The 25,388-nt window shown below is 46.8% G+C and overlaps 1 protein-coding gene across 2 annotated transcripts; it reads left to right on the top strand.

Annotated features, from left to right (window-relative positions):
* Positions 1–825: 825 nt before the first annotated feature.
* Positions 826–25,388, top strand: LOC121000772. Of its 2 annotated transcripts, none has more exons than XM_040431389.1 (5): positions 826–1,013; positions 11,583–11,703; positions 15,041–15,245; positions 18,289–18,759; positions 21,124–25,388. In XM_040431389.1, exons 2-5 carry the CDS (start codon positions 11,593–11,595, stop codon positions 24,000–24,002), a joined length of 3,666 nt encoding a protein of 1,221 aa, XP_040287323.1. In that variant the 5' UTR covers positions 826–1,013; positions 11,583–11,592; the 3' UTR covers positions 24,003–25,388. The 2 variants fall into 2 exon arrangements, with proteins under 2 accessions (XP_040287323.1, XP_040287324.1); XM_040431390.1 differs by having other exon boundaries at positions 829–1,013; positions 15,041–15,166.

Genomic DNA, 25,388 nt, shown 5'->3' with positions numbered 1-25,388 from the left:
ATTCTTGTACATAGGAGCAGTATTATAGTAGATATATTCTTGTACATAGGAGCAGTATTATGGTAGTTATATTCTTGTACATAGGAGCAGTATTATAGTAGTTATATTCTTGTACATAGGAGCAGTATTATAGTAGTTATATTCCTGTACATAGGAGCAGTAGTTTATGATTATATTCTTGTACATAGGAGCAGTAGTTTATGATTATATTCTTGTACATAGGAGCAGTAGTATAGTAATTTATTTTGTATTGGGCAATTTTACACCAGTAATTAAAAAAACTCAGCACATTGTATATATATATAATACAAAATGATCAGCGTTCTCAAAAAATGTTAAAAAATAAAGTTTTTTTATTCATCAAAAATTATTAGATAAAATTTGGGTGGACAAACCATTTTTGGGGCGCGCTGCTCATTATATGTACAGTTGCTCTATTACATTCCACCTTCCAGTATTAGAGGCTGTCACTGCTGTATAACACTGATCCGTCAGGGTTAGCTTCTGTAATATAAACAATAGCCATCCACGAGTCACGTGACAAGACTCGGTTTCCACGGTGACTAATCTCATCCGGGAATTTCAGGTGGTTTTCTCGGCTCCGCCCAGTGTTTATTGTTCTCAGAAGCTCCGCCCCTGTTTTCCTCCAATGTAATAGTTGCTGCCCTTCCCCCTCTGACACTACCCGCCTTTTCCTGTGGAAACACTGTGGCTCCGCCTCTCACCTACGACCAATCGCGGGGGACTTCACAGTTCTCGGATTAGTCCACGCCCTCTGACTCCGCCTTCCACGTTCATCCAATCCCTGGCCGTCATCTTATCTCCCGCCTCGGTTTAACGCCGCCTGTCTCTGAAAGCCAATCGCCTGATGCCTTTTGTCTCCTCCTTGTTCGTGTCTCCGCCTCCGGCCCGATTCGCTCCTCCTCCGGTTCTCGCCCAGTTTTCGGGCTGTAGTCGGTGACCGGGAGCCGCGGAACATGGAGCGGCCGTTGATCTCGGGCAGTCTGGCTCAGGTAGGCGTTTCCGCGGGTTCTGGGCTCCGGGACTGCGGCTCTGCTTTGTTCTGTGTGCGCGGGTTCCTGGTAGCCGTCTATCCTCGGTGCTGGGACCCCCGTATTATCTGTAGGAGCCGTTATTCTCACGTGCGGAGGCCGAGTATGCCCCGTATGTGCTGAGGTCCGGTACATAGCGCCCATAGGCGCAGGCTATACATTGTGTAGGAGACCTCACTGCCCGCTGTACGGGAGGCATCAATCCCGCGCTGCCTGGTGTGACCGCTAGAGGGCGCCCGGCAGCACCGTCTATATCTATAGGGTCCTCTGCTGTCCTGTGTGATGGGTGCTGTGTCTATAGGGCCCTGTGTGATGGGTGCTGTGTATACGGTGTCTATAGGGTGCTCTGTGTGAGGGGTGCTGTGTATACAGGGTCTATAGGGTGCTCTGTGAGGGGTGATGTGTATACGGTGTCTATAGGGCCCTGTGTGATGGGTGCTGTGTCTATAGGGCCCTCTGTGTGATGGGTGCTGTGTATACAGGGTCTATAGGGCCCTCTGTGTGAGGGGTGCTGTGTATACAGGGTCTATAGGGCCCTCTGTGTGAGGGGTGCTGTGTATACAGTGTCTATAGGGCCCTGTGTGAGAGGTGCTGTGTATACGGTGTCTATAGGGCCCTGTGTGATGGGTGCTGTGTATACGGTGTCTATAGGGCCCTGTGTGATGGGTGCTGTGTATACAGTGTCTATAGGGCCCTGTGTGATGGGTGCTGTGTATACAGGGTCTATGGGGTGCTGTGTATACAGGGTCTATGGGGTGCTGTGTATACAGGGTCTATGGGGTGCTGTGTATACAGGGTCTATGGGGTGCTGTGTATACAGGGTCTATGGGGTGCTCTGTGCGAGGGGTGCTGTGTATACAGGGTCTATAGGGCCCTCTGTGTGATGGGTGCTGTGTATACAGGGTCTATAGGGTCCTCTGAGGGGTGCTGTGTATACAGGGTCTATAGGGTCCTCTGTGATGGGTGCTGTGTATACAGGGTCAATAGGGCCCTGTGTGAGGGGTGCTGTGTATACAGGGTCAATAGGGCCCTGTGTGAGGGGTGCTGTGTATACAGGGTCTATAGGGCCCTGTGTGAGGGGTGCTGTGTATACAGGGTCTATAGGGCCCTGTGTGAGGGGTGCTGTGTATACAGGGTCTATAGGGCCCTGTGTGAGGGGTGCTGTGTATACAGGGTCTATAGGGCCCTGTGTGAGGGGTGCTGTGTATACAGGGTCTATAGGGCCCTGTGTGAGGGGTGCTGTGTATACAGGGTCTATAGGGTCCTGTGTGATTGGTGCTGTGTATACCGTGTCTATAGGGTCCTCTGCTGCCATGTGTGAGGGGTGCTGTGTATACAGGGTCTATAGGGCCCTCTGTGTGAGGGGTGCTGTGTATACAGGGTCTATAGGGCCCTGTGTGAGGGGTGCTGTGTATACAGGGTCTATAGGGCCCTGTGTGAGGGGTGCTGTGTATACAGGGTCTATAGGGCCCTCTGAGGGGTGCTGTGTATACAGGGTCTATAGGGCCCTGTGTGAGGGGTGCTGTGTATACGGTGTCTATAGGGTCCTCTGTGTGAGGGGTGCTGTGTCTACAAGGTCCTCTACTGCTCTGTGTGATGGGTGCTGTGTATACAGTGTCTATAGGGCCCTCTGCTGCCCTGTGTGAGGGGTGCTGTGTATACAGGGTCTATAGGGTGCTGTGTATACAGGGTCTATAGGGTGCTGTGTATACAGGGTCTATAGGGTCCTCTGTGTGATGGGTGCTGTGTATACAGGGTCTATAGGGTGCTCTGTGTGAGGGGTGCTGTGTATACAGGGTCTATAGGGTCCTCTGTGTGATGGGTGCTGTGTATACAGGGTCTATAGGGCCCTGTGTGAGGGGTGCTGTGTATACAGGGTCTATAGGGTGCTGTGTATACAGGGTCTATAGGGTCCTCTGTGTGATGGGTGCTGTGTATACAGGGTCTATAGGGTCCTCTGTGTGATGGGTGCTGTGTATACAGGGTCTATAGGGCCCTGTGTGAGGGGTGCTGTGTATACAGGGTCTATAGGGTCCTCTGTGATGGGTGCTGTGTATACAGGGTCTATAGGGCCCTGTGTGAGGGGTGCTGTGTATACAGGGTCTATAGGGTGCTCTGTGTGAGGGGTGCTGTGTATACAGGGTCTATAGGGTCCTCTGTGATGGGTGCTGTGTATACAGGGTCTATAGGGCCCTGTGTGAGGGGTGCTGTGTATACAGGGTCTATAGGGCCCTGTGTGAGGGGTGCTGTGTATACAGGGTCTATAGGGTGCTCTGTGTGAGGGGTGCTGTGTATACAGGGTCTATAGGGTCCTCTGTGATGGGTGCTGTGTATACAGGGTCTATAGGGCCCTGTGTGAGGGGTGCTGTGTATACAGGGTCTATAGGGCCCTGTGTGAGGGGTGCTGTGTATACAGGGTCTATAGGGCCCTGTGTGAGGGGTGCTGTGTATTCAGGGTCTATAGGGCCCTGTGTGAGGGGTGCTGTGTATACAGGGTCTATAGGGCCCTGTGTGAGGGGTGCTGTGTATACAGGGTCTATGGGTCCTCTGAGGGGTGCTGTGTATACAGGGTCTATAGGGTCCTCTGAGGGGTGCTGTGTATACAGGGTCTATAGGGTGCTGTGTATACAGGGTCTATAGGGCCCTGTGTGATTGGTGCTGTGTATACAGGGTCTATAGGGCCCTGTGTGATGGGTGCTGTGTATACAGGGTCTATAGGGCCCTGTGTGAGGGGTGCTGTGTATACAGGGTCTATAGGGTCCTCTGTGATGGGTGCTGTGTATACAGGGTCTATAGGGCCCTGTGTGAGGGGTGCTGTGTATACAGGGTCTATAGGGCCCTGTGTGAGGGGTGCTGTGTATACAGGGTCTATAGGGTGCTGTGTATACAGGGTCTATAGGGCCCTGTGTGAGGGGTGCTGTGTATACAGGGTCTATAGGGTCCTCTGTGATGGGTGCTGTGTATACAGGGTCTATAGGGCCCTGTGTGAGGGGTGCTGTGTATACAGGGTCTATAGGGCCCTGTGTGAGGGGTGCTGTGTATACAGGGTCTATAGGGTCCTGTGTGATTGGTGCTGTGTATACGGTGTCTATAGGGTCCTCTGCCGCCCTGTGTGTAGAGTGATTATTTCTGAGTTCCAGTAATCCAGGCGGGCATGGATCAGAGGCGTATTTCTGACATTTACTATAAGGGACAGGGCCCACGACTGCTGTATCCAGGGATGCTCAACCTGCGGCCCTCCAGCTGTTGTAAAACTACAACTCCCACAATGCCCTGCTGTAGGCTGTTCGTGCACGCTGGGAGTTGTAGTTTTGCAACAGCTGGAGGGCCGCAGGTTGAGCATGCCTTGTGATGTGTAAGAGCCAGAAGCCTTCATTAGTTTAGGCTCCGCCCCAATGCATGGCCTGTTCTCCCTTATTAATGCTCCTCCCCCTTATTGAGGCCACTCCCCTCTGGTGAAGTGCTCATCAATGGTATATGTAGTTTATTATCTATCTTGGCTGTAATGTCATTGGCTCTCCAAGTTCTGAGCTTGCACTTCTACACAGCAGCCAATCTGAACAAGCAGAGTTGCAGTGTAAAGTATTGGGGATGGCCAGAATAACAGCATACGCCTTTGGAAAGACTGGAGATAGATTTCAGACTACTAGAGGGTCCCAATAAACAATGCACCTGTGTGTAGCACTAATGGAGCAGAGCTGCAGTGTACAGAATGGAACATGCTGCCTGATCCTCCGATGAGATGTACAGCTCCCTCTAGTGGTGGCTGTATACTCTGTATGTATTGAGCTCCCTCTAGTGGTGGCTGTATAATCTGTATGTAGTGAGCTCCCTCTAGTGGTGGCTGTATAATCTCTATGTACTGAGCTCCCTCTAGTGGTGGCTGTATAATCTGTATGTAGTGAGCTCCCTCTAGTGGTGGCTGTATAATCTGTATGTAGTGAGCTCCCTCTAGTGGTGGCTGTATATTATGTATGTAGTGAGCTCCCTCTAGTGGTGGCTGTATAATCTGTATGTAGTGAGCTCCCTCTAGTGGTGGCTGTATAATCTGTATGTAGTGAGCTCCCTCTAGTGGTGGCTGTATATTATGTATGTAGTGAGCTCCCTCTAGTGGTGGCTGTATACTCTGTATGTAGTGAGCTCCCTCTAGTGGTGGCTGCAGGTAGACAGAATTTCATCTTGTAACTCATCAGGGTATTTTCAATGCATTTCTGTGGCACTGTATGCGCTGCGCTTCATCAGGTATTGCAGTGAGTTGTGAAGCATGGACATCAGAGCCTCCGGCGCTATAATCATCCTCTCCGCATACCGCCAGCGTTGGTCAGCGCTTGTGCGCCCTGGTGATGCCGATCTTATTTGCTCCAGTTTTGGGAACTGTCATTGAAGAAACTTCTCTATGGATTTGGTGCTTTTATGGGTTAAGGTAACTTCAGAATAGAATATTTTTGGTGCTTCTCTCGGGTATTTGAGGTCATGAAGCTGGAAGATGGCGGATTGATGATGGCACCTGAGATGTAAGCGGATCACTGAGGATTGAATGACTGATACATTGTAGCAGTCGCAGACCTATCGGCAGTTACAATGTTTCCCATGTGACTGACTGAGAAGTAATGTTAGCTTTCCTGGTGTTTTTGTGGTTCCTGAGTTGCATCGTGTACTCCAGTCACATCCAGAGCAGCATTCAGTTCTCCTGGTTACAGATCCTCACACCCGGTTCGGTGTCTGTGAGGAGCGCGCCCTGCTTGGGATGAAGATTTTATTTTTTTATTTTTTTTCCAGCTCTTGTCGATCACATGTCCTTCTGGTTTCTTTTAGGTGCCTTGTCTCTGCACTCTGACAGCACCAGGTGTGATCACGTTTTCGCTGCCTGGTCCTGCCAATCAAATTGCAGAGGGCGCAGCAGTTCCCGAGAGAGCAGAGCCTCTAGGTGCAACTGTGACACCCCCGTTGCTCCTAGAGGCTCATTTGCATATAATAAAACATCATTTTTCTCAGCAATGCGGGCACATAGGAACACGGGACCAACACAGACGTCTTCAGCTGCCGAGCGCACCTGTAACAGGTCAGCCGGTGTCCTAGGGACAAAACTGCTGACAGATGCCCTTTGGAGTTGTCCAGGATTTTAATATTGATGGTGTATTGTCCGTATCTGATAGGTGGGAGTCCAACAAGCCACGCCCCTGGCGATCAGCTGAACTACAGCTCCATCCATTGCGTGGTGGACAGAGCTGGTAACTGCAGCGCTGCTCCCGTTCACAGCCATAGGTGCGGCGCAGCTTTTTTTTTTTTTTTTTTTTTTGAAGTAAGCAGCCATGCTTTTCTACTCTTGAACAACCCCTTTGACTCTTGTCAATTATGAAGTCCGGCACGCCGTCCTTAGTGGGGTGTGATTTTACCGTAAAGCTGAAATGCGTAGATGAGTTAACTGTTGATTGGCCGTCCTACGACTGGAAATGTTTGGCATCCGTGTGTGCACTTGGTGATTTCAGGAGAGGGGGCTGTACCAGGGTGGACAAGAACGGCCTCCTGACCTCCGGCCTTGCCAGGACCTTCCCCCTAATTGATATGAACATCGAGCTACCATTGTCAGCAATTGTTTCATGTGGGGGGGGGGGGGTTAATCATAAAGGATTGCAGGCTGAGAAGAAGACGACCAGGAGACCAGACGGCAGCCCCGGCGAGGTCGCCCATGGATTTACTATGGAGAAGGGCCCTCCTCCTGATTGTTGGGGACCTAGGGCTGCCCTTTCATGTGGGGTCATTATAAAGGCTTGAAGACCAGGAGATGTCCCCATAGAGACTTTACAGGCTTCCAGTATGGGAAATGGGGGCGATTGCACTACATTTATTTTGTAGATTCCTTCCTGATTGTGATACGGAGGATCCATATTTAGGTGAAGCTTAATGTGTCATTTATGGCTGCGCTCGGCCCCACCATTCCCCGCACTGCAGCACAGCTTTAACATCATGGTGTCCGTTTACTCTCTTAATTTTATAGTAAATTTAAATTTTTTTTATTTAAAAGATTTAAATTGGGCAAAATATAACAGAAGAGATTTTGCTAAATTCTGCTAAAATAAAGTGGAGGGTTCCCCCCGTATAACTGCTGGGCGGCCGTCGCTTCGGGCACAGCAATGGCTCCTGGCTCCGAAACTAGAAGACTCGGCTTTGCAGGATGAAGTCAGTTTTGTTGCTTTTCCCGGATGTTAGAGGCAGAATAAAAATACCAAAACAGGATTTCCTTCATTATTCTGAAAGGTCACCAGATTTCCTTAGCAGCAGGAAATGCAAAGTGACGGGATGTGTGGGAGGAGCTATGCAAATCAGCCCATCCTGGTACAGACCGTATGTAATACTGGCAAGAATCCTTGAGAACCACAAAGACTTCAAGAAAAAGAACCCAAGATCATTGACCACATCGGACTGAATCGTAAGAAGACCCAACTCTATAGACAAGACCGTTTATGGTCAGAAGAATGGTTAAGGTGAAGAAGATGGATGGAGGCGACCACAGAGGTCATCGGGACCCAGCCTGAAAATGTGGTCGTCCTGGAGAACTTAAAGGGTAACTTGGAGGCAAAGCTAAAGCTGGCCGTGTACATCAGACGTACATTGGCTGAGGCTAGGGCTGAAACGTTTACTCGATTGAATTGAGTAATTCGACACAAAAAAAATCATTGATGCAAATTTTTTGCATCAAGGATTTGTTTGCGTCATGTGACCACGGAGTGAGAAGTGAGGCGCTTGCTATTACTCACCGATCCGTGGTCACCCGCCGGCCCGTACCACGCTGCACTGGATCCTGACACATCGTCAGGTCATAGTGTATGTAAGCGCGCACTATGACCCGACGCGGTGTGACGTCAGGATCCAGTGCAGCGCGCAGAGAAGAGGAGGACGGAGCTGTAGAGCGGCAACCCTACAGGAAGGTAAGTATTTTATTTCACTGGCGCTGGGGACATGGCACTGGAGGGGCAGATGGGGGTGACATTGGAGGGGGGACAGAAGGGAGGGGGGACAGAAGGAGAAGGGAGGGGGTGACATTGGAGGGGGGGACAGAAGGGAGGGGGGACAGAAGGGAGGGGGCGACATTGGAGGGGGGACAGAAGGGAGGGGGCGACATTGGAGGGGGGACAGAAGGAGAAGGGAGGGGGCGACATTGGAGGGGGGACAGAAGGGAGGGGGGACAGAAGGAGAAGGGAGGGGGCGACATTGGAGGGGGGACAGAAGGAGAAGGGAGGGGGCGACATTGGAGGGGGGACAGAAGGAGAAGGGAGGGGGCGACATTGGAGGGGGGACAGAAGGGGAAGGGAGGGGGCGACATTGGAGGGGGGACAGAAGGGGAAGGGAGGGGGCGACATTGGAGGGGGGACAGAAGGGGAAGGGAGGGGGCGACATTGGAGGGGGGGCAGAAGGGGAAGGGAGGGGGCGACATTGGAGGGGGGACAGAAGGGGAAGGGAGGGGGCGACATTGGAGGGGGGACAGAAGGGGAAGGGAGGGGGCGACATTGGAGGGGGGACAGAAGGGGAAGGGAGGGGGCGACATTGGAGGGGGGACAGAAGGGGGGGACATAGGGCAGCTGCTTGACTCCCCTTTCCATGCACTCTTGGCTGAGCATACATGTGTATGAGAGCGTCAAATGGCTGCTATAACTTGGCGTCATGTATATTGGCTATCCTGGAAATTCTTCTGAGATGGAGGACATTGATGTGCCGCTTGGCTTGAGAAGAACAAAGAGGCCGTAGATCAGGGAGATATAAAAGCGGGGGTGTATATAGTAAATTATAGACTGTGAGCGTTTCATCTTCGCCAGGTGTCGCCGTAGACGGATGATTAGTCTGAACATCTGGATTATTGCCTCCTGAGATGCTGGACGGGAGCAGAAGAGCAGGTGGTCCGCTGCAAGAAGACGTAAAAGCCATGGAAGACCCGGCCCTTCATGTGGGAGGCCACGGAGGTGGTTATTGCCTCAGCGTCAGGGTGTGACTGTGCGATGATGTCACCCCACGCGAGGTCCTGACTGCTTCACTCCGCGCTTTATGAAGACTGGTTTAATAGTGAGAAGTTCTGCAGCTTTCAAGATCCTTCTGCTAATTAGATAATGGTTTGGCCGAGCGCTGCGCTGGAAAATCCGCCGTGGACTCTGTGGCAGCAGTCGGTCTGACCCTCGGGTTTCTGCAGCACGTGCCGATTCAACGGGGCTGCCCCCATAGTTTCTGCAGCGGAAGATGTCCCTTCTTGATGCAGCGGTCACACGGACAATCCTATGATATGCATTGCACACAATGATTGGGGGGCTCTCCTATGTACCACGGATCACTCCTGGGGGGTAGCGGTATGTAGGGAGGGGTGGATTATACGTTTTGCCCAGCACAGACATTCCTGAGCTCGCTGCAGAGATAAGCAGGCGCTGCGCTCGTTATCTGGAGTGCCACACTCGGGCGCTCGTCTCTCTGGGATCCTCTATGCACGTTACCTGTTCTCTGGCATCAAGGATGTTGGGAGTTGCAGTGATAATCACCTGTGGTGAGAGTCATTTACACTCCTCACGTTAAATATTTCCCTTTTATTTGCTAATGATTTTGCACTAATTGCTTCCCTCTGAGCGGTTAATAGCCGAGCGTGTAAAGATCGCTAATTGCTGCATAATTATTCACCGCGAGCACGGATGACGGGATCCGAGACAACGCTCCGGGGAGGCAGAAATAATACAATGTGGCAGGTACTACAAGTCTCAGCAGGTCAGACTAGCCTTCCCAGAGTCCAGTTACTTTTCCTTATGCATTACCAAATCCTAATGCAGGGGGCTGCAACTATAACTCCCAGCATGTGCACTCGTCTGGCCGTTCTCAGAACTCTGTGAATGGAGCATGCTGGGAGTTGTAGTTTCACAGTGACTGCTGACCCCAGGAGAGAGGAATACTCAATATCTCACTGATTTATTAAAAATTATTATTATTATTTTTTTTATTTTTTTTTCCCATGTAATTGCCCTTTAAGGAGCATGGCTGAAAGCTTGGTGTTCCCATCGTAAAGGGGTTGTACAGGATTAGTAAAATATTGGCTGCAATATCGGACACGGCCTGTGGATGGGTGTGGCGCTGTTTACGGAAGAAGGCACAGCAGCCATGTACACTCTAATCCTGGAAAACCCCTTTAAGTTCACACGGTAGACGGGGATCGGCTGCGCCCCTATATCCCTGATAGGTGGTCAGTCTCGTAGAGAGCGAGTGCAGCAGCACCTGCTCGACCTAACACTCTATTCAGTTGGGATAATGTGTCCCCCATTCTCGGGATAGTTGGGATAATGTGTCCCCCATTCTCGGGATCGCTGTGGTCCCAGTGTTTGGACCCCTTTGATCAGCTAGTTATACACTAGCCTGTGGCACCGCCACTTAAAGGGGTTGTCCACGATTTTCCCATTCTACAACTGATGGCGCGTCTTCAGTGGGGTCCTGGCACCCCGCACTCCTGACAGTCAGCTGTTCTGCAGTAGTTTTGGGGTAGTCGGCACTGGAGCTACACCGATCTTTCCACTGCACAATGGACTTCCCTTGAAACAGCTGATTGGTGGGGGTCCGGGGTGTCGGACCCCCGCTGATCATATGCGGTATTTATCAGTGGTAAAATCCTGGACAGGATTCCTGCAGCTGCCTGTCTCCACGGAGGCTCGCCCTACTCGCCCTGGTGTCTGATTTCCAGTGGGGGGGGCTCATCCTGTTACTTTCACTTCCCCGCGCTGATGCGGCCAGCGTGCGTACAGCTTCTTTTTTGGTCTTTTGTTCTTTCTGATGGTCATATTGGGCAACAGATGTTTCTCAGTTAAACTCAGCAATTTTAAAGGGGTCCTCAATGTACAAAACCTATACGTCACTGAATTCAAGTGTTAATTTTTTTTTTTTTGGGGGGGGGGGGGGGGGGTTCTCTGTTCAGGACCCCAGATTGGAGGTCCTGTCCTGTATTACACACCGTCCGTGTAATAACAGTGAGTTGTCTGTGCAATACTTCATTTCCCCTGAGGTGGCGCTGCAGGGAAACTGAAGACTTATTGCTAGGTGTCTCTGCTGATCGCTGGAGGACACTTTGTGATCAGGACCCTTCTGACAAGTAGAGACTGTCCAAAATGTCTAGTAGCAATGAAGGGCCGGCACTCGCTTCCAGATGTTCTCAATAATTGTGTTATATGCCTATATGTGACAATAAACACAAGTATTGAGAACATCTGGAAGTAAGTGCCGGCCCTTCGTTGCTACTATTATATGGGACGCCGATCCTAGGACGCGAGCGCCACGAGGTTTATCTGCAGTGCCGACCTATTGGATAAAATACTGTCCAAAATGTCTGACAGACAACTGGTTGGTACATCATAACAATAGGGACTTATCAGCGGCCAGTCTCTCTGGTCTCCGGCTCTAGGCAGAATGAGGGGCAACGAAGAAGGATGTTCCTAAGACTTTCTATTCCTCCTCCAACCATATTGTCATGACTATAAAGACTCAGCCTTCGACCATTTTGTCTTTTTCTCGCAGGCGACCTTTGATGATGCTGCGGTTTACTTCTCGGAGGAACAATGGCAGAACCTGGAGGAGTTCCAGAAGAAGATTTACAAGGAGCTTATCAAAGAAATCTATGAAACCATGCTGGCCCTGGGTAAGGAACGTTCTCCATAACAGGGAGCATCTGGTTTGTGTGCAGATTCTCAACCAAGAGTCAGAACTGGCTTGTCCAGCGCTAGGACAGACTTCCGATAGAGGACGTCTTGTTGCCGTTTCACAAACTTTATAGAACTATTTTCATTGAAACAAAAAAAATAAAATAATGAAGACCCCTAAACTAGGTCAAATTAATTAATCCAGACTCTAAACTAGCCCCTAAAGACCCTAAAACAGAGATCTGAAATTCAGACCTCAGACCGTACACCTAAAATTACTTCAGTCCCTGTAATGGACCACTAAAATCAATTCCGAAACTTAAAATGAATCGGACCCCAGACTGTGGCCCTAAAATTATTTTACCTTAGAACAGATCCTTAACCCTTTTGCTACCAGCGCTGTACATGTACAGCGCTAGAGCGATGTGTAAACATGGCGCCCATTAGCACGCGCAGCGCACGCCATGGCTGGCAGGTCTCTACTGTTTCAAACAGCAGAGACCTGTGGCTACTTACCGTAATTAAAGGCTTTAGATGCCGTGATAAATGCTTGCGCTTCCTACTAGGGGTGCACCGAAATTCCGGCGGCCGAAAATATCGGCTGAGAATGGGCCTAATCCATTTCGGCCGATATTGGTACATATCGGCAGAAAATATGGGGTTTGGGATTTGTGGGATTTGTCACCCGCGCCGGGCGGGCGGTTTAGTTTAAGTCACTGCATCTTTATTTTACCTTACAATCGTGACGCTCCAGTAACAACTCTGCAGGCAGAGCGGAGGGCGGCGTAACGTCACTTACTCACGTGACTCGCCTGCTCCGCCTCCTTCATTCATAAAGTGGGCGGAGCAGGTGCGTCACGTGAGTAAGTGACGTTACGCCGCCCTCCGCTCTGCCTGCAGAGTTGTTACTGGAGCGTCACGATTGTAAGGTAAAATAAAGATGCAGTGAGTGATTAGTCTGCTGTGAGCAGCAGGGCCGGGGCTGTTATGGGTAGGGGGATCGGTCTATGGCACTGCTATGGGGAAAGGGATCTGTGCACTGTTATGGGGAAAGGGATCTGTGCACTGTTATGCCCATAACAGTGCACATATCCCCCCCTCCATAACAGCGCCACCCACAGATGAATTTCATTCATGAAAAATAATTATTAATAAAATCATTAAAAAAAAGTATTTTAAAAGTATTTGGGCAAAAAGGCAGTTTCGGTTTTCGGTCAAGGGCATCCTGAATTTTCGGTTTCGGACCAGAATTTTCATTTCGGTGCACCCCTACTTCCTACCGATGTCCCGTGCAGCCAATGGAGGCATCAGTAGTTGCGCTGAACACTACGAGCCTCGCTAACGAGGCTGATAGTGTTCATGCTGCAATTGTTATTTTGGCCATCAGATGGCTGGCCAGGATAAGAAATGAGCAATTTTCAGTGTAAATCCTATTTTTAAAATCCCTGATGGAACAAAATGTAAAATTTAAAAAACATAATTTAGAGGCTCATATTTGAGCTTCAAAAGCATCGCAAAAAATCTAAGTTAAATATATATAGAAGTTTAAATGCACCCCCTTTCTGTATAATTAAAAAATAAATACCTAAATAATCATCAATAAATATAATGCATCATGGGTATCACCACGACTGAAAACACCCATACTATTAAAATATATATTTTTTTTTTCCAATACGGCAAATGGTGTAACAATAAAAAAGGGTCAAAATGGCCAATTTGCAATTTTTTTCAATGCGACTCTTACCCAAATTGTTTTTTATAAAATGTGAACAAAAAGTCAAGCACACTCCAATGGCATCAATAGAAACTACGGATTGTCCCGCAAAAAAATTAGACCCTAAACGGCTCAGTAGACATAAGTATAAAAAAGTTATGGGGTCCGAATATAGTGATGTAAATTTTTTTTTACACTACTTAGACATAAAGAACCTATACATATGGGGTATCGTTGTAATCGTACTGACCCAAAGAATGAAGGGCATGGGTCAAATTTGCCGCAAATGAAATTGCGTTATTCTTTTTCCAATTCCACCCCATTTTTTTTTATTTTTTTTTACCGCTTCCTACTGCATTTATGCCATAATTAATGGTGGTATTAGAAAGTACAACTTGTTTTGCCAAAAATAAGCCCTTCTACAGCTATGTGACCAGAAATATAAAAAAGTTTTATGGCCCAAGGAAAATGTGGAAGAAAAATGAAAACGAAAAAACCCCCGGTAGTGAAAGGGTTAAAGTGTAACACTTTTTTTTTTTTTTTTTTTTTTTTTTTTGTACTGTATAGGGGCAGTAATACTGACCATTTTTGTAATATATTTTAATTACTGAATTTTTACATTTCTATTAGAAAAATGGCTATAAAGTCACCCATTTTGAGCCTTAGCCCCCATGTCATCTGCTTGGATAACAGTCGGTGTTGAGCAGGTGTCCAAGCACCAATAATTACAGTATATTACAAAAGTGTTCTGTATCACTGCCCCTACACATTACACAAATAAAGACAGTTACTTTGTAATATTAAGACCCCAGACCGTACCCCTAAAATTTTATTAAGGACTCATAGCAGAACCCTAAAAATCTATCGGACCACAGAACAGACCCTTGAAATGAATCAGTCCACCACCAGTGTCAAGAACAGGACCCCCCCCCCCCCCCCTCAAATGGACAGAGCAGCCGGTTGGAAATGCGCATCCATTCATTTCTATGGGAGCGCCAGAGATGGCCACACGACTTTGATAAGGGCCAGTGCCGGGGCCCCTACATTGGAGAAACTCGGCCTTCTTTCAGCACTTGTATGGAGCAGGGTGCGGACAGTTGGCATCTCTGGTGCAGATTTGGACTGTGGTCCATCCTGCATCCGCTGTGCTTGTGATTTCAGCATTATTGGTGGCCAGCAGCTCTACCCGGGCCTATAATGACTTTCAGTTCCCCATCCTCCGCTGATTTGCTTCTGCAAGGTAATTTAATGCAAACCTAAACCGAATCTGCACCAGGCTCACAAAACGGTCATCTTTATTTCCATATAACCAAATTGGCGCCAGTTTGCCGACAGGCAGCTGCTGATTCTTGGCACCAAGGAAACTAAACGCGGCCGATGTTCTCCTCTGCACCTTAATCGTATTTGTTTGGATGCAAACAGCACCGGGATACAAATCTCCCACTGGAGAAAAAAAATATAAAAAGTGGTGTCATCCACCTCTGACGGACTGTCCAGACGTTTAGAGCATATAATTGGGATCCGGGCACAAAACGGACTGACTTGGCTCTGCTTCGTGAATGATTCTTAATGGCAGAAAAAAGTTCACTTTGCTTATTGTCTACTTTGTTGTTTCACAGGATACCGCATCCCGAAACCAGAAATTGTGTCCCGAATTGAAAGGGGCGAAGAACCATGCATTGATGCCTGCAAAAAACCCAAACTGCAAGAATCTCAGCCAGAGGGGGCTCCCGACGACAGTAAAGGTGCCTGCACTTTGTGTCTTCTCTGTTCTCTTATTAAATTATTTCACAAATGGACAGGGAATCAATCCAAAGATACATGGTAAAGACATTATATTATAGGTGTTAATGTCTTTTTTTTTTTCTACTGAACATTACTCCGATCACACCTCAAGACGGTGCACCAAAAGTATTGCCCCCTATGAACAAAAATATAACTACTATAATACTGCCCCTATGTACAAGAATATAACTACTATAATACTGCTCCTATGTACAAGAATATAACTACTATAATACTGCTCCTATGTACAGGAATATAACTACTATAATACTGCCTCCTATGTACAGGAATATAACTACTATAATACTGCCTCCTATGTACAAGAATATAACTACTATAATACTGCCTCCTATGTACAAGAATATAACTACTATAATACTGCCTCCTATGTACAAGAATATAACTACTATAATACTGCCTCCTATGTACAAGAATATAACTACTATAATACTGCTCCTATGTACAAGAATATAACTACTATAATACTGCCTCCTATGTACAGGAATATAACTACTATAATACTGCCTCCTATGTACAGGAATATAACTACTATAATACTGCTCCTATGTACAAGAATATAACTACTATAATACTGCTCCTATGTACAAGAATATAACTGCTATAATACTGCTCCTATGTACAGGAATATAACTACTATAATACTGCTCCTATGTACAGGAATATAACTACTATAATACTGCCTCCTATGTACAAGAATATAACTACTATAATACTGCTCCTATGTACAAGAATATAACTACTATAATACTGCCTCCTATGTACAAGAATATAACTACTATAATACTGCCTCCTATGTACAAGAATATAACTACTATAATACTGCTCCTATGTACAAGAATATAACTACTATAATACTGCTCCTATGTACAAGAATATAACTACTATAATACTGCTCCTATGTACAAGAATATAACTACTATAATACTGCCCCTATGTACAAGAATATAACTACTATAATACTGCTCCTATGTACAAGAATATAACTACTATAATACTGCTCCTATGTATAAGAATATAACTATTATAATACTGCTCCTATGTACAAGAATATAACTACTATAATACTGCCTCCTATGTACAAGAATATAGCTACTATAATACTGCTCCTATGTATAAGAATATAACTACTATAATACTGCTCCTATATACAAGAATATAACTACTATAATACTGCCTCCTATGTACAGGAATATAACTACTATAATACTGCTCCTATGTACAAGAATATAACTACTATAATACTGCTCCTATGTATAAGAATATAACTACTATAGATCACACTTACACTCTCTAAAACTTCCGTTTATCTCTTGGATTGGGCGGAAAAACTTCATTAAAGCTTTTATTGTCCCCAGACTGCTCTACCTCATCCAAACCCTCCCTATCTGGCTACCCCATTCCTTCTTTGTGGAGGTCCGCAGGGTCATCTCAACCTTTGTCTGGTCTGGTAAATCCCCTAGGTTGGCTTATGCCACTCTCACTCGGGAGAGGAGGTTGGGAGGCTTCGGCCTACCCGACATCTACCTTTATTACAAAGCATCAATGCTAAACAGAGCTTTGAGCCTCATTTCTTGGCGCCCTCTCGGCCTTGTCTCCCGACTAGAGTGTGATTTGCTTTCATATAGGGACAAGTTAGTTCTATGGGGCTTACGCAAATGTACTGCTAATAATAAGTTTACCTCGCCCTTATGGAAGGGTCTGTTACTGGAATGGACTAAACTATATGGGTCCTCGACCCTTAGGTTTCCAAGTTTGAGTCTCCCCTTAGATCTGCTGCAGGCATATGTTCACCCTACTACCTCTAATGCAACAGGAATTTGGGCTATACTAGCCAACTCTAAACTGAAAGACATCATAACTGTATCAGGAGCCTTAAATTGGAGTAAAATATATGAAATCCCTAGGGTTCAGGGAGCCTCCTTCCTAGCGCTTATGGCTTTTAAGAAGGATGTGGCGCTTTTGGAATCTTTTCCCAGGCCTACGGTAGATCCCTCTTGGTTGGAGGGGAAAATCTCTAACGCCCTTCGCCCCAAGAAACCTCTCTCCACATTCTACAAGGAGCTACTCTCCTCCGCACCTCCAGATCTGTGGTTCCTTGCAGCCTGGGAGAAGGAGCTGTCCCTGTCCCTGTCAGAACCTGAAAAAGCCTTCATTCTCACACACTCACATGGTTTCAACCGTTGTATCAGAGTACAGGCAAATTCTTATAAATTACTTACAAGATGGTATAAGACACCGGAATTCCTTCACAAGCTCAATCCCGCTATCCCAAACAGTTGCTGGAGGTGTGGAGGAGACATTGGTTCTCTATCTCATATTTGGTGGAGCTGCGAGAAAATAAAACCGTTTTGGGTTGAAGTAGAAGCAGCTATTAACAGGATATGCAATAGTCAGATTACCTTAGATGCAAAACTCCTGCTGCTCTGGTGTCCAAATGGCACGCTAACCCCCTCAAAGCATAATCTACAAACCATGCTTATTACAGCAGCTCGACTGCTGATCCCTCTATTATGGAAAAACGAATCAGCTCCCTCGTTCTTGATGTGGACGGAAAAAGTTGATCAACTATATCGGTTTGAAGAATTAGCCCACTGGGAAAATCACTCTAGAGCAGTTTTTGTTAAACTATGGTCTCCTTGGAAGCTATACCGCATATTCTAGGCTTAGATATGTCTTGACTTAAGATTTTGATTGACATCCAATTTTCCCCCTTCCCTCTCTCTCCCAACCCACCTTCCTCTGTCTTGCTAGCCCCCCCCTCGTCAGATATTGTTTACATGTGTCACTTTATTATTTGAAGTCGTGTATGCAATCACCTTGAATGCATTGTGTTTGCTGACTATGCACTTATCCAGCTGCGTCTGGACACAAGATGTTTGTCTCTCTACATGACTGTATATTTTTTCTCAAATAAAAAGAAATTTGACAAAGAATATAACTACTATAATACTGCTCCTATGTACAATAATATAACTGCTATACTACTGCTCCTTATGTACTGTATGTAGACGTGCCCTATATTACAGCGATGTATCTTACCAACCCTATACCTTCTCTGCAGACTCGGAGCCGGTGATTAAGGTTGAGCAGAAGTTTCCTGAAGCCTCCACTCTGGTTGCTCCTAGTGAGATCTCCTCGTCTCAGGAGCGCAGTGGAGCTCAGTGCACGCGTTGCGGGACGTGCTGCAACAATCAGTGTAGAATGGGATACCAGTGGAACACACAGGGAATGTTTCCAGGATCACCTATGGACGGGAATCAGGGGAAGCCATATATGACTCCTCCACCTGCCTACTTCAATGGGAGCCCCATATCTCCGGGATTTGCCAGTAGAAGTGAAGGAATGTCACATCCCACCACCTCCGTGGCCGTTTACGGGAATGCAGGAATGGTTCCGCTGTCTCCGCACTATGCTGGTCCTGGCTACAGAATGGCCACCGACCCCAGCTCCCCATTTCAATTGCCTGAGAGGCCAGGAAACTCAGTGTTTGGTTTTGAGCAGATGCCCATGGGCCCACCAAACAGTCATGTCGGTAAGTGTCCCGTCACAAGGAAACTTTTAATTGATTTTTTTCTTTTTTACAGCAACTAATCTGATTTTCCCAAAGTTTCCTGTGGGGCTAACGTGGTATTCGGGCTTCTATTCCACTCCACAAATAGAAAGAAAGTGTTTGTTTTTTTTTTTTTTTTTTTTAGTTTTGCGGTACATTAGATGGAACATATGGCGGTATAAAAAAAATAGAAAAATCTTGGAAGCCAAAGAGAGAAAAAATGAAATTAAAGTCTGCAAAATTGGCTTGGTACTGGAGGAATTAAAGGGCAAAATAAAATTAATTCTTACTTCAGACTTTTTGCCTAGCTTGCAAATTTTTTATATATTTTTTTTAATCTTCTATTGAGTTAAGATTAACCGCTCAGACACAAGATGACAAGAGAAGTTGCCTGGGAGGGGACGCGGTTCTCTTACACTGCCATTATGTACTGAGCATGGTCCCCCCGCCTGTCCTGAGGGAGATTGCAGAGGCAGCTTGTCAATGCTGGGGCGGCGTGCACATCTCACACTGCAATACAGAAGCTTGTGTTTTACCGCTATACAGGTGGTTGACGAGCAGAACCGGCGAGGGGTCATGGCATGTAAGGACTAGACATCACTGGATGCTGCACTGGGGAGATTCTGACTGGTGTCCAGCAATTATGAGGGGCTCTGTTCTGGAGGAAAAATACTGCAAAGTAAGAATGTTTTCAGAAATAGAAGTGTTAACGGTTTATTTTTATCAATTACCGTAACAAAATGTCACGTGAAGGAAGAAAAGAGACATCTAAATCCAATCAGTATTCGGTGTGACCGCCCTTTACCTTCAGCCTCAGTTCTTCTAGGTCCGGCATGGCCAACCTGCGGCTCTCCAGCTTTTGTAAAACTCCCACCATGCCCTGCTGTAGGCTGATAGTTGTAGACTGTCTGGGCATGATGGGAGTTGTAGTTTTGCCACAGCTGGAGAGCCTTAAGATTGGCCATCCCTGTTCTAGGTTCTGCCACCCAGTATATGAAGGAACTCTGCGCAGAGGTTGTTCCAGGCGTCTTGGTGAAGTAACAGATCTTCTGTGGATGTAGACTTGCTCAGATCCTTCTGTCTCTTCATGTAATCCCAGACAGACCGGATGGTGTGGAGATCAGGGCTCTGTGGGGGGCCTCTACCCTGAAGATCGTTCTTAATGACATTGGCTTGATGTTTGGGATTATTGTCCTGCAGACCCTCATTTATTGTACTGCTCTCCAGCCATTTGTAGAACAAACTTCCTTCTGTTACAGCCCAATATGTCACATTTTGTCTCCTCCGTCCAGAGCACCTTCTGACATTTTTCTGTACTCCAGTTCCTATGCGTTTGTGCATAGTTGAATCACTTGGTCTTGTTTCCATGTCAGATGTATGGATTTTTTTCCATGAAAACCACTCCTGGCCAGACTTTTTTGCACGGTAGATGGGTGTGCTGAGTCCCACTGGTTTCTGCCAGTTCTGAGCTGATGGCACTGCTGGACATCTTCCAGTCCTGGAAGTGATGATATGGCCTCCACCTGATCTCATCATCATCCAGTCTGTCTGGGATTACATGAAGAGACAGAAGGCTCTGCGCAAGCCTACATCCACAGAAGATCTGTGGCTAGTTCTCTAAGATGAAGACCCAATGCTGAAGGCCGAGGGCAGTCACATTGAATACTGATTGGATTTAGATTCATCTTCTTATTCACTTTGCATTTTGTTCAGTCATAAAAATAAACTATTAACATTTCGATTTATGAAAGCTTTCTTACTTTGCAGCATTTTCCCCACACCTGCCTAAAACTTCTGCACAGCACTGTATGTAGTACAGAGTATTATACAGTCATTTGAAAACTGACAGGCAATCTGTTAGGTTTGCCGGTCCTGCCCGTTAATGCAGGAGCCAAGTGTCCATGAAGGAGCTGAGCTCCCGCTCCTCCATACAAGGCATATTGGTGGTCACTAGGCTTGAGCGGAACGAACTTCGGAGCATAGATCATAGATCCGAAGTAGATTTGTTCAAATACCTAGATTTTAATGCGGTTTCCGTACAGCATTAATATGTATTGGCTCCATAGAGCCAAAGTTCACCTCGACCGAACTCGCATGAGACTTCAGTGAGTTACTACCGTATTCATATCTTGCATCTTTAAAAAAAAAATTAAAATGGCAATCCGAAGTGGGCTTTGGTACCGAGATACTAGCCAGTACCAAAAACGTTGCCCCGTTTGTTTACATGTCCATAGAGCAGCTTCCATGGAGGCTAGAATGTACACATTGATTTCATAGAGTCAAGGTAGGACCTAATTACTGGCGAAGATCAGTGGATCTAACACAATTTTTCTTGTATCTTTTTAGATCTTGAGAACAGAAACCGAAACGCGATGTTCCATGATCGAAGAAATCCTCCGCCCCCCTGTCCCAACTGCGGAGGATTTTGCAATAATCAATGTGGAATGAACATCCATTGGGAACAACGAAGGTTGCATCATCCTATTACTGGGCCAGTTGACGGGGCCCAGGGGCATCGATATCCTTCTCCTCCAAACCCATACTTTAATGCTGGAACAAATTCTCAACCTTTCTCAAATATACGCCCTCCGGTCAGACATGTTACCCCTCCGGTAAATGTTCAAGGGAATTCTGGGATGATTCAGCTGTCTGCACCATATCCAGGGTATTGCAGGCCCGGAGATGCCAAGTCCCCAAATGTTTTTCCAAACAAGCCAGAGCACTCTGTCGGTAATGGCATCCATGGAGGCAACGGAGCAGCCTCTTCGCCTCATGGGCATAACCAGGGTGTCAAGTACGGAGCAGTAACTGCCAACAGTAGTATGAATCACAGGAGGTCCCAGTCTATGTCTCCATTGGCAGCCATTGAAACGATGCCAGTGTTTGCGGCCAATAACAGTCCAGGAATTGTTGGTGACCAGAGGAATAAACCTCTACCCCAAACGGTGACCAGCAGTGATAATAGCAAAGACCGAAACACAATGCCTTCCTATGGTAATGGGCGACACCAGCTAAATTATTCTATCCATGGTGTCAAAATGACCAGAGTACAGCCAGCTACGTCAGCAACTGGTAACACTGGGCAACCGAATTCTTCACCATCAGAAAGAGGGGATACAGCTTCCAAAAACACTCTTCCCTCATCCTCCACCTTTCTTGGTCAAGCTGTAGAGCACATTGTAGTAACTGAAAGTCATGCCATTAAAAGACCTTCTTCTCAGACCACTTCTGAAAGTGGGCTCCCAGCAAAAAGATCCAGTCCACCGGTGATCATTGTTCACTGCGAACAAGAAAAGCGTGTCCCGACGCCAAGAAAAGCAGGTTCTGCTTCCGTTTCAATCACCAAATCGGGCATTCCTTTAATAACTCCACTTGTGGTTGGTGGAAGCCAAGATTCGAAGAAAACTCCACCACCTGAAATGAGAGACAATAAGCGCCAAACGCCACCTATTACCATCAGTAACGTCAGGAGTGTTGCCACACCTGAAATGAGAGAAAATACGCGCCGCACACCACCAATTACCATCAGTAATGTCCGGAGTGCTGCAGCCACACCTGAAATGAGAGAAAATATGCGCCGCACACCACCAATTACCATCAGTAATGTCCGGAGTGCTGCAGCCACACCTGAAATGAGAGAAAATATGCGCCGCACACCACCAATTACCATCAGTAACGTCCGCAGTGCTGCAGGCACACCTGAAATGAAAGAAAATAAACTCCAAACATCACCAATTACCATCAGCGACATCCGGAGTGCCGGTATCTTTATGACTCCAACCTCCAGAGGTCCAAAAGAAATGAAGGACTCTAATACAATCATAATTATTGATGACAAAGATGGCGAAGGACCACCACGAATTTCACCTGCCAGTAGTTCAACTATTGAGGCCAAGACTTCTAAACCTATGACCCCTTCAGCAAACAACCCCAAAAGCCACAGGGAACCTCCTCCTACAACTCCTCCTTCCTCCACCAACAAAGGCATCGCCCCTCAAGCTGGCCAACAAGGGTCTGCCGTTTTGGTTAATAAAGTTCAGGTGCAGCAGCCTTCACCGATTATCGTCACCGGAGGTACCGGTCTCGGCAACCAACCCTTGTCTGTCCCTGTAAACGGCAACCAAAGTTTCATGTTTACTTTTGGTAGTTCAGGACTTGTACTCGCAACTCCTGTAAATATTGCAGAAAATCAGATTCCGGGCATAAAACAGAATACCAGAATGCCAATGAGTAAGACTAGACTTGTGCCAACCAACACAGTTTCCACTCCCAGGACTGTCCATCCTAAATTCAGCTCTGTAGCCATGACCCCGGTCATCGGGCAGACAAATACGCTTCCAGTCTCAGTGCCTCCTGGTCATGCCAAACCGGTGGCAATCAATGTTAACCAAACTGGCAATATCACCAGCACTCTCAATATAAATAACTCCAACCTTACCAGTGGAACCCTCAAGGCTGTGCCGGTATCGGCTGCAGGAAATTCACAAACAATTCCACTCTTTGTAGATGCAAGTTCTGGACTTATTCTGACTGGATCTGCCGTTTCTTCCAAGGATCACGTAGGGAACACAACAGTGGTCACTGTTAACAGGGGTGTCGTCTCTGGAAATGTTACTCCCGTAACCTTGGGTGGAAAACTGGCATTCAGCAATTTAGCCCCGGTAAATGGACGTTACATTATCAATAATTCTCCTGTCGCCCTTACTGGCAATACCAATAACTTCAATAATAAAGGAACATTAAGTATCAACAATCCCACAATCCTCACCTTAAATGGGGGCTTCAGCAATTCAGGGTCTGTTGCGGCACCTTTAGGGAATATCACCCCTGTCAATGCAAATAGGACTTTGCAGGTGGCCCCGACTCCAGCTTCTAATGTTGTAGGTGGTGGCAATCAGAAGAATAATGTCACGCTTGTAAGGAAGGTTGGAGAGCAGGGTGGGGCAGCTAACCAACCCAGCAGCGAGCAGCCGCCGGCAGCCTTAGTCGAAAGACTGTTCAAATGCAGCAACTGCGATGAGAAGTTTAACTCCCTTGAGAACTTGACTTCCCACCAAGCAGTTCACAAGCCAGTAGATGCCCCAGCCGGGGGCCATGTTGGCAAATCTACCGCCAAAGACTCTGGTAAAGAAGTTCTTCCAGGAACAGGAGATGACGATGCTCCGACCATTTTGTACACTACGCAAGGAGACGACGGAAGCACGGTGTATGTCGTCACAGTGTAGAAGCGGCAGATGTTATACATCGTCCTTTTAATTTTTGTAGTTGTCTTTTTAGTTACAGGGGGGGGGGGGTGGAATGTCAGAATTTTCTATATGTAAAAGTTATAAGATCTATTAGAAAATTAGTTTCTAAGTGTGTTGTCTCAGATTTCAAGTGTCCCCCGGACATCCATCTGAAACTTGTCTAGAGCTTTGGCATGTTCGTTGTAGGTGAACCGTTTCACCACAAAGGGAAAAATAAACCGTAGTGTATAAATGTAAGTAAAGCGGCGTAGATTTAGCATATAATGCACTGTACGTAAAGCAAAACGCTTTAACCGGCCCCACTAAACAGCTTCCCGAACTTTCACGAGGTCTCCAAATCTGGGAACGTCCGTCAGACTTGAATTACCCATGAACTGCTGCGAAGCTGCTCATGGACCAAGAGGGCTGTGGGAAAAGGTGGGGGACACCATATAAATGCTACTGAACCATGCCTCAAAACTACACCGTGTGCTATTATAAAACGGTGAAAGTAGCGCCAGGCTCTATTCACACCATGTGGCCACCTTTTCTGTGACGCCGTTTTTTTGTAGTGTCTTATCCAGTTTCACTGACACCAAATCTGTCATGTCTCTATATGTGGACGACCAGCAGTCGCCCTGTGGTATAGTCTTTGCGTCACTTGGTGCTGTAAATGTAAGTTCCCGAAGAACAGGGGTCGTATCAAAGACTTCTCCGTCTGACATCAGATGCTGAAAGGTGAGCGTTCTGCCAAGGACTGCAGACTTCTCTGTGTTCCTCACACTTTAGGGTGAGCGTTCTTGTAGTTCCACCATGACTCTGTATGGCGTTGGTATGCATAACCTTACAGCTACTGAATCATTACTGCACTGCAGAGCATTTCCTCATTCCTGTGAATTGTAAAAAATTCCATTAGGTCAGATATTGCTGTATCGCTAGACTAACTTAGACAAGAATCCGGACAACCCACATCTGAGCTGGAGTAGCAGCCATATTGGTTGCGTCTCAGCTTTCCTAGAAACCGAGAACCTTAAAACCTGACTTGAATTAAGGAGTAACTGAGTTTAGTTTTTTAGTTTTTTTTCTGTCATAAGTAGTCGAAGTAAGAGAGAACATTTTGTAATATAGCTTATTACAGAAAAATGCCTCTTTCTCCACTTAACAGAATTCTCTCCTCCCCCTTCCCACACTGATCACGCTCATTTACTGATAGTGTCTGTCTTCAGTGAATAAGAGTTAATAGCGCACTGAGAGATCAGGTTATACAGTCAGGTCCATAAATATTGGGACATGGACACAATTCTAACATTTTTGGCTCTATCCACCACCACAATGGATTTGAAATGAAGTGAACAAGATGTGCTTTACCTGCAGACTGTCAGCTGT

Source organism: Bufo bufo, chromosome 5, assembly GCF_905171765.1.
Source record: "Bufo bufo chromosome 5, aBufBuf1.1, whole genome shotgun sequence".
NCBI lineage: Eukaryota > Metazoa > Chordata > Amphibia > Anura > Bufonidae > Bufo > Bufo bufo.
Note: the sequence above shows the minus strand (reverse complement) of the source record. Positions and strands in the feature narration are given on the sequence as shown.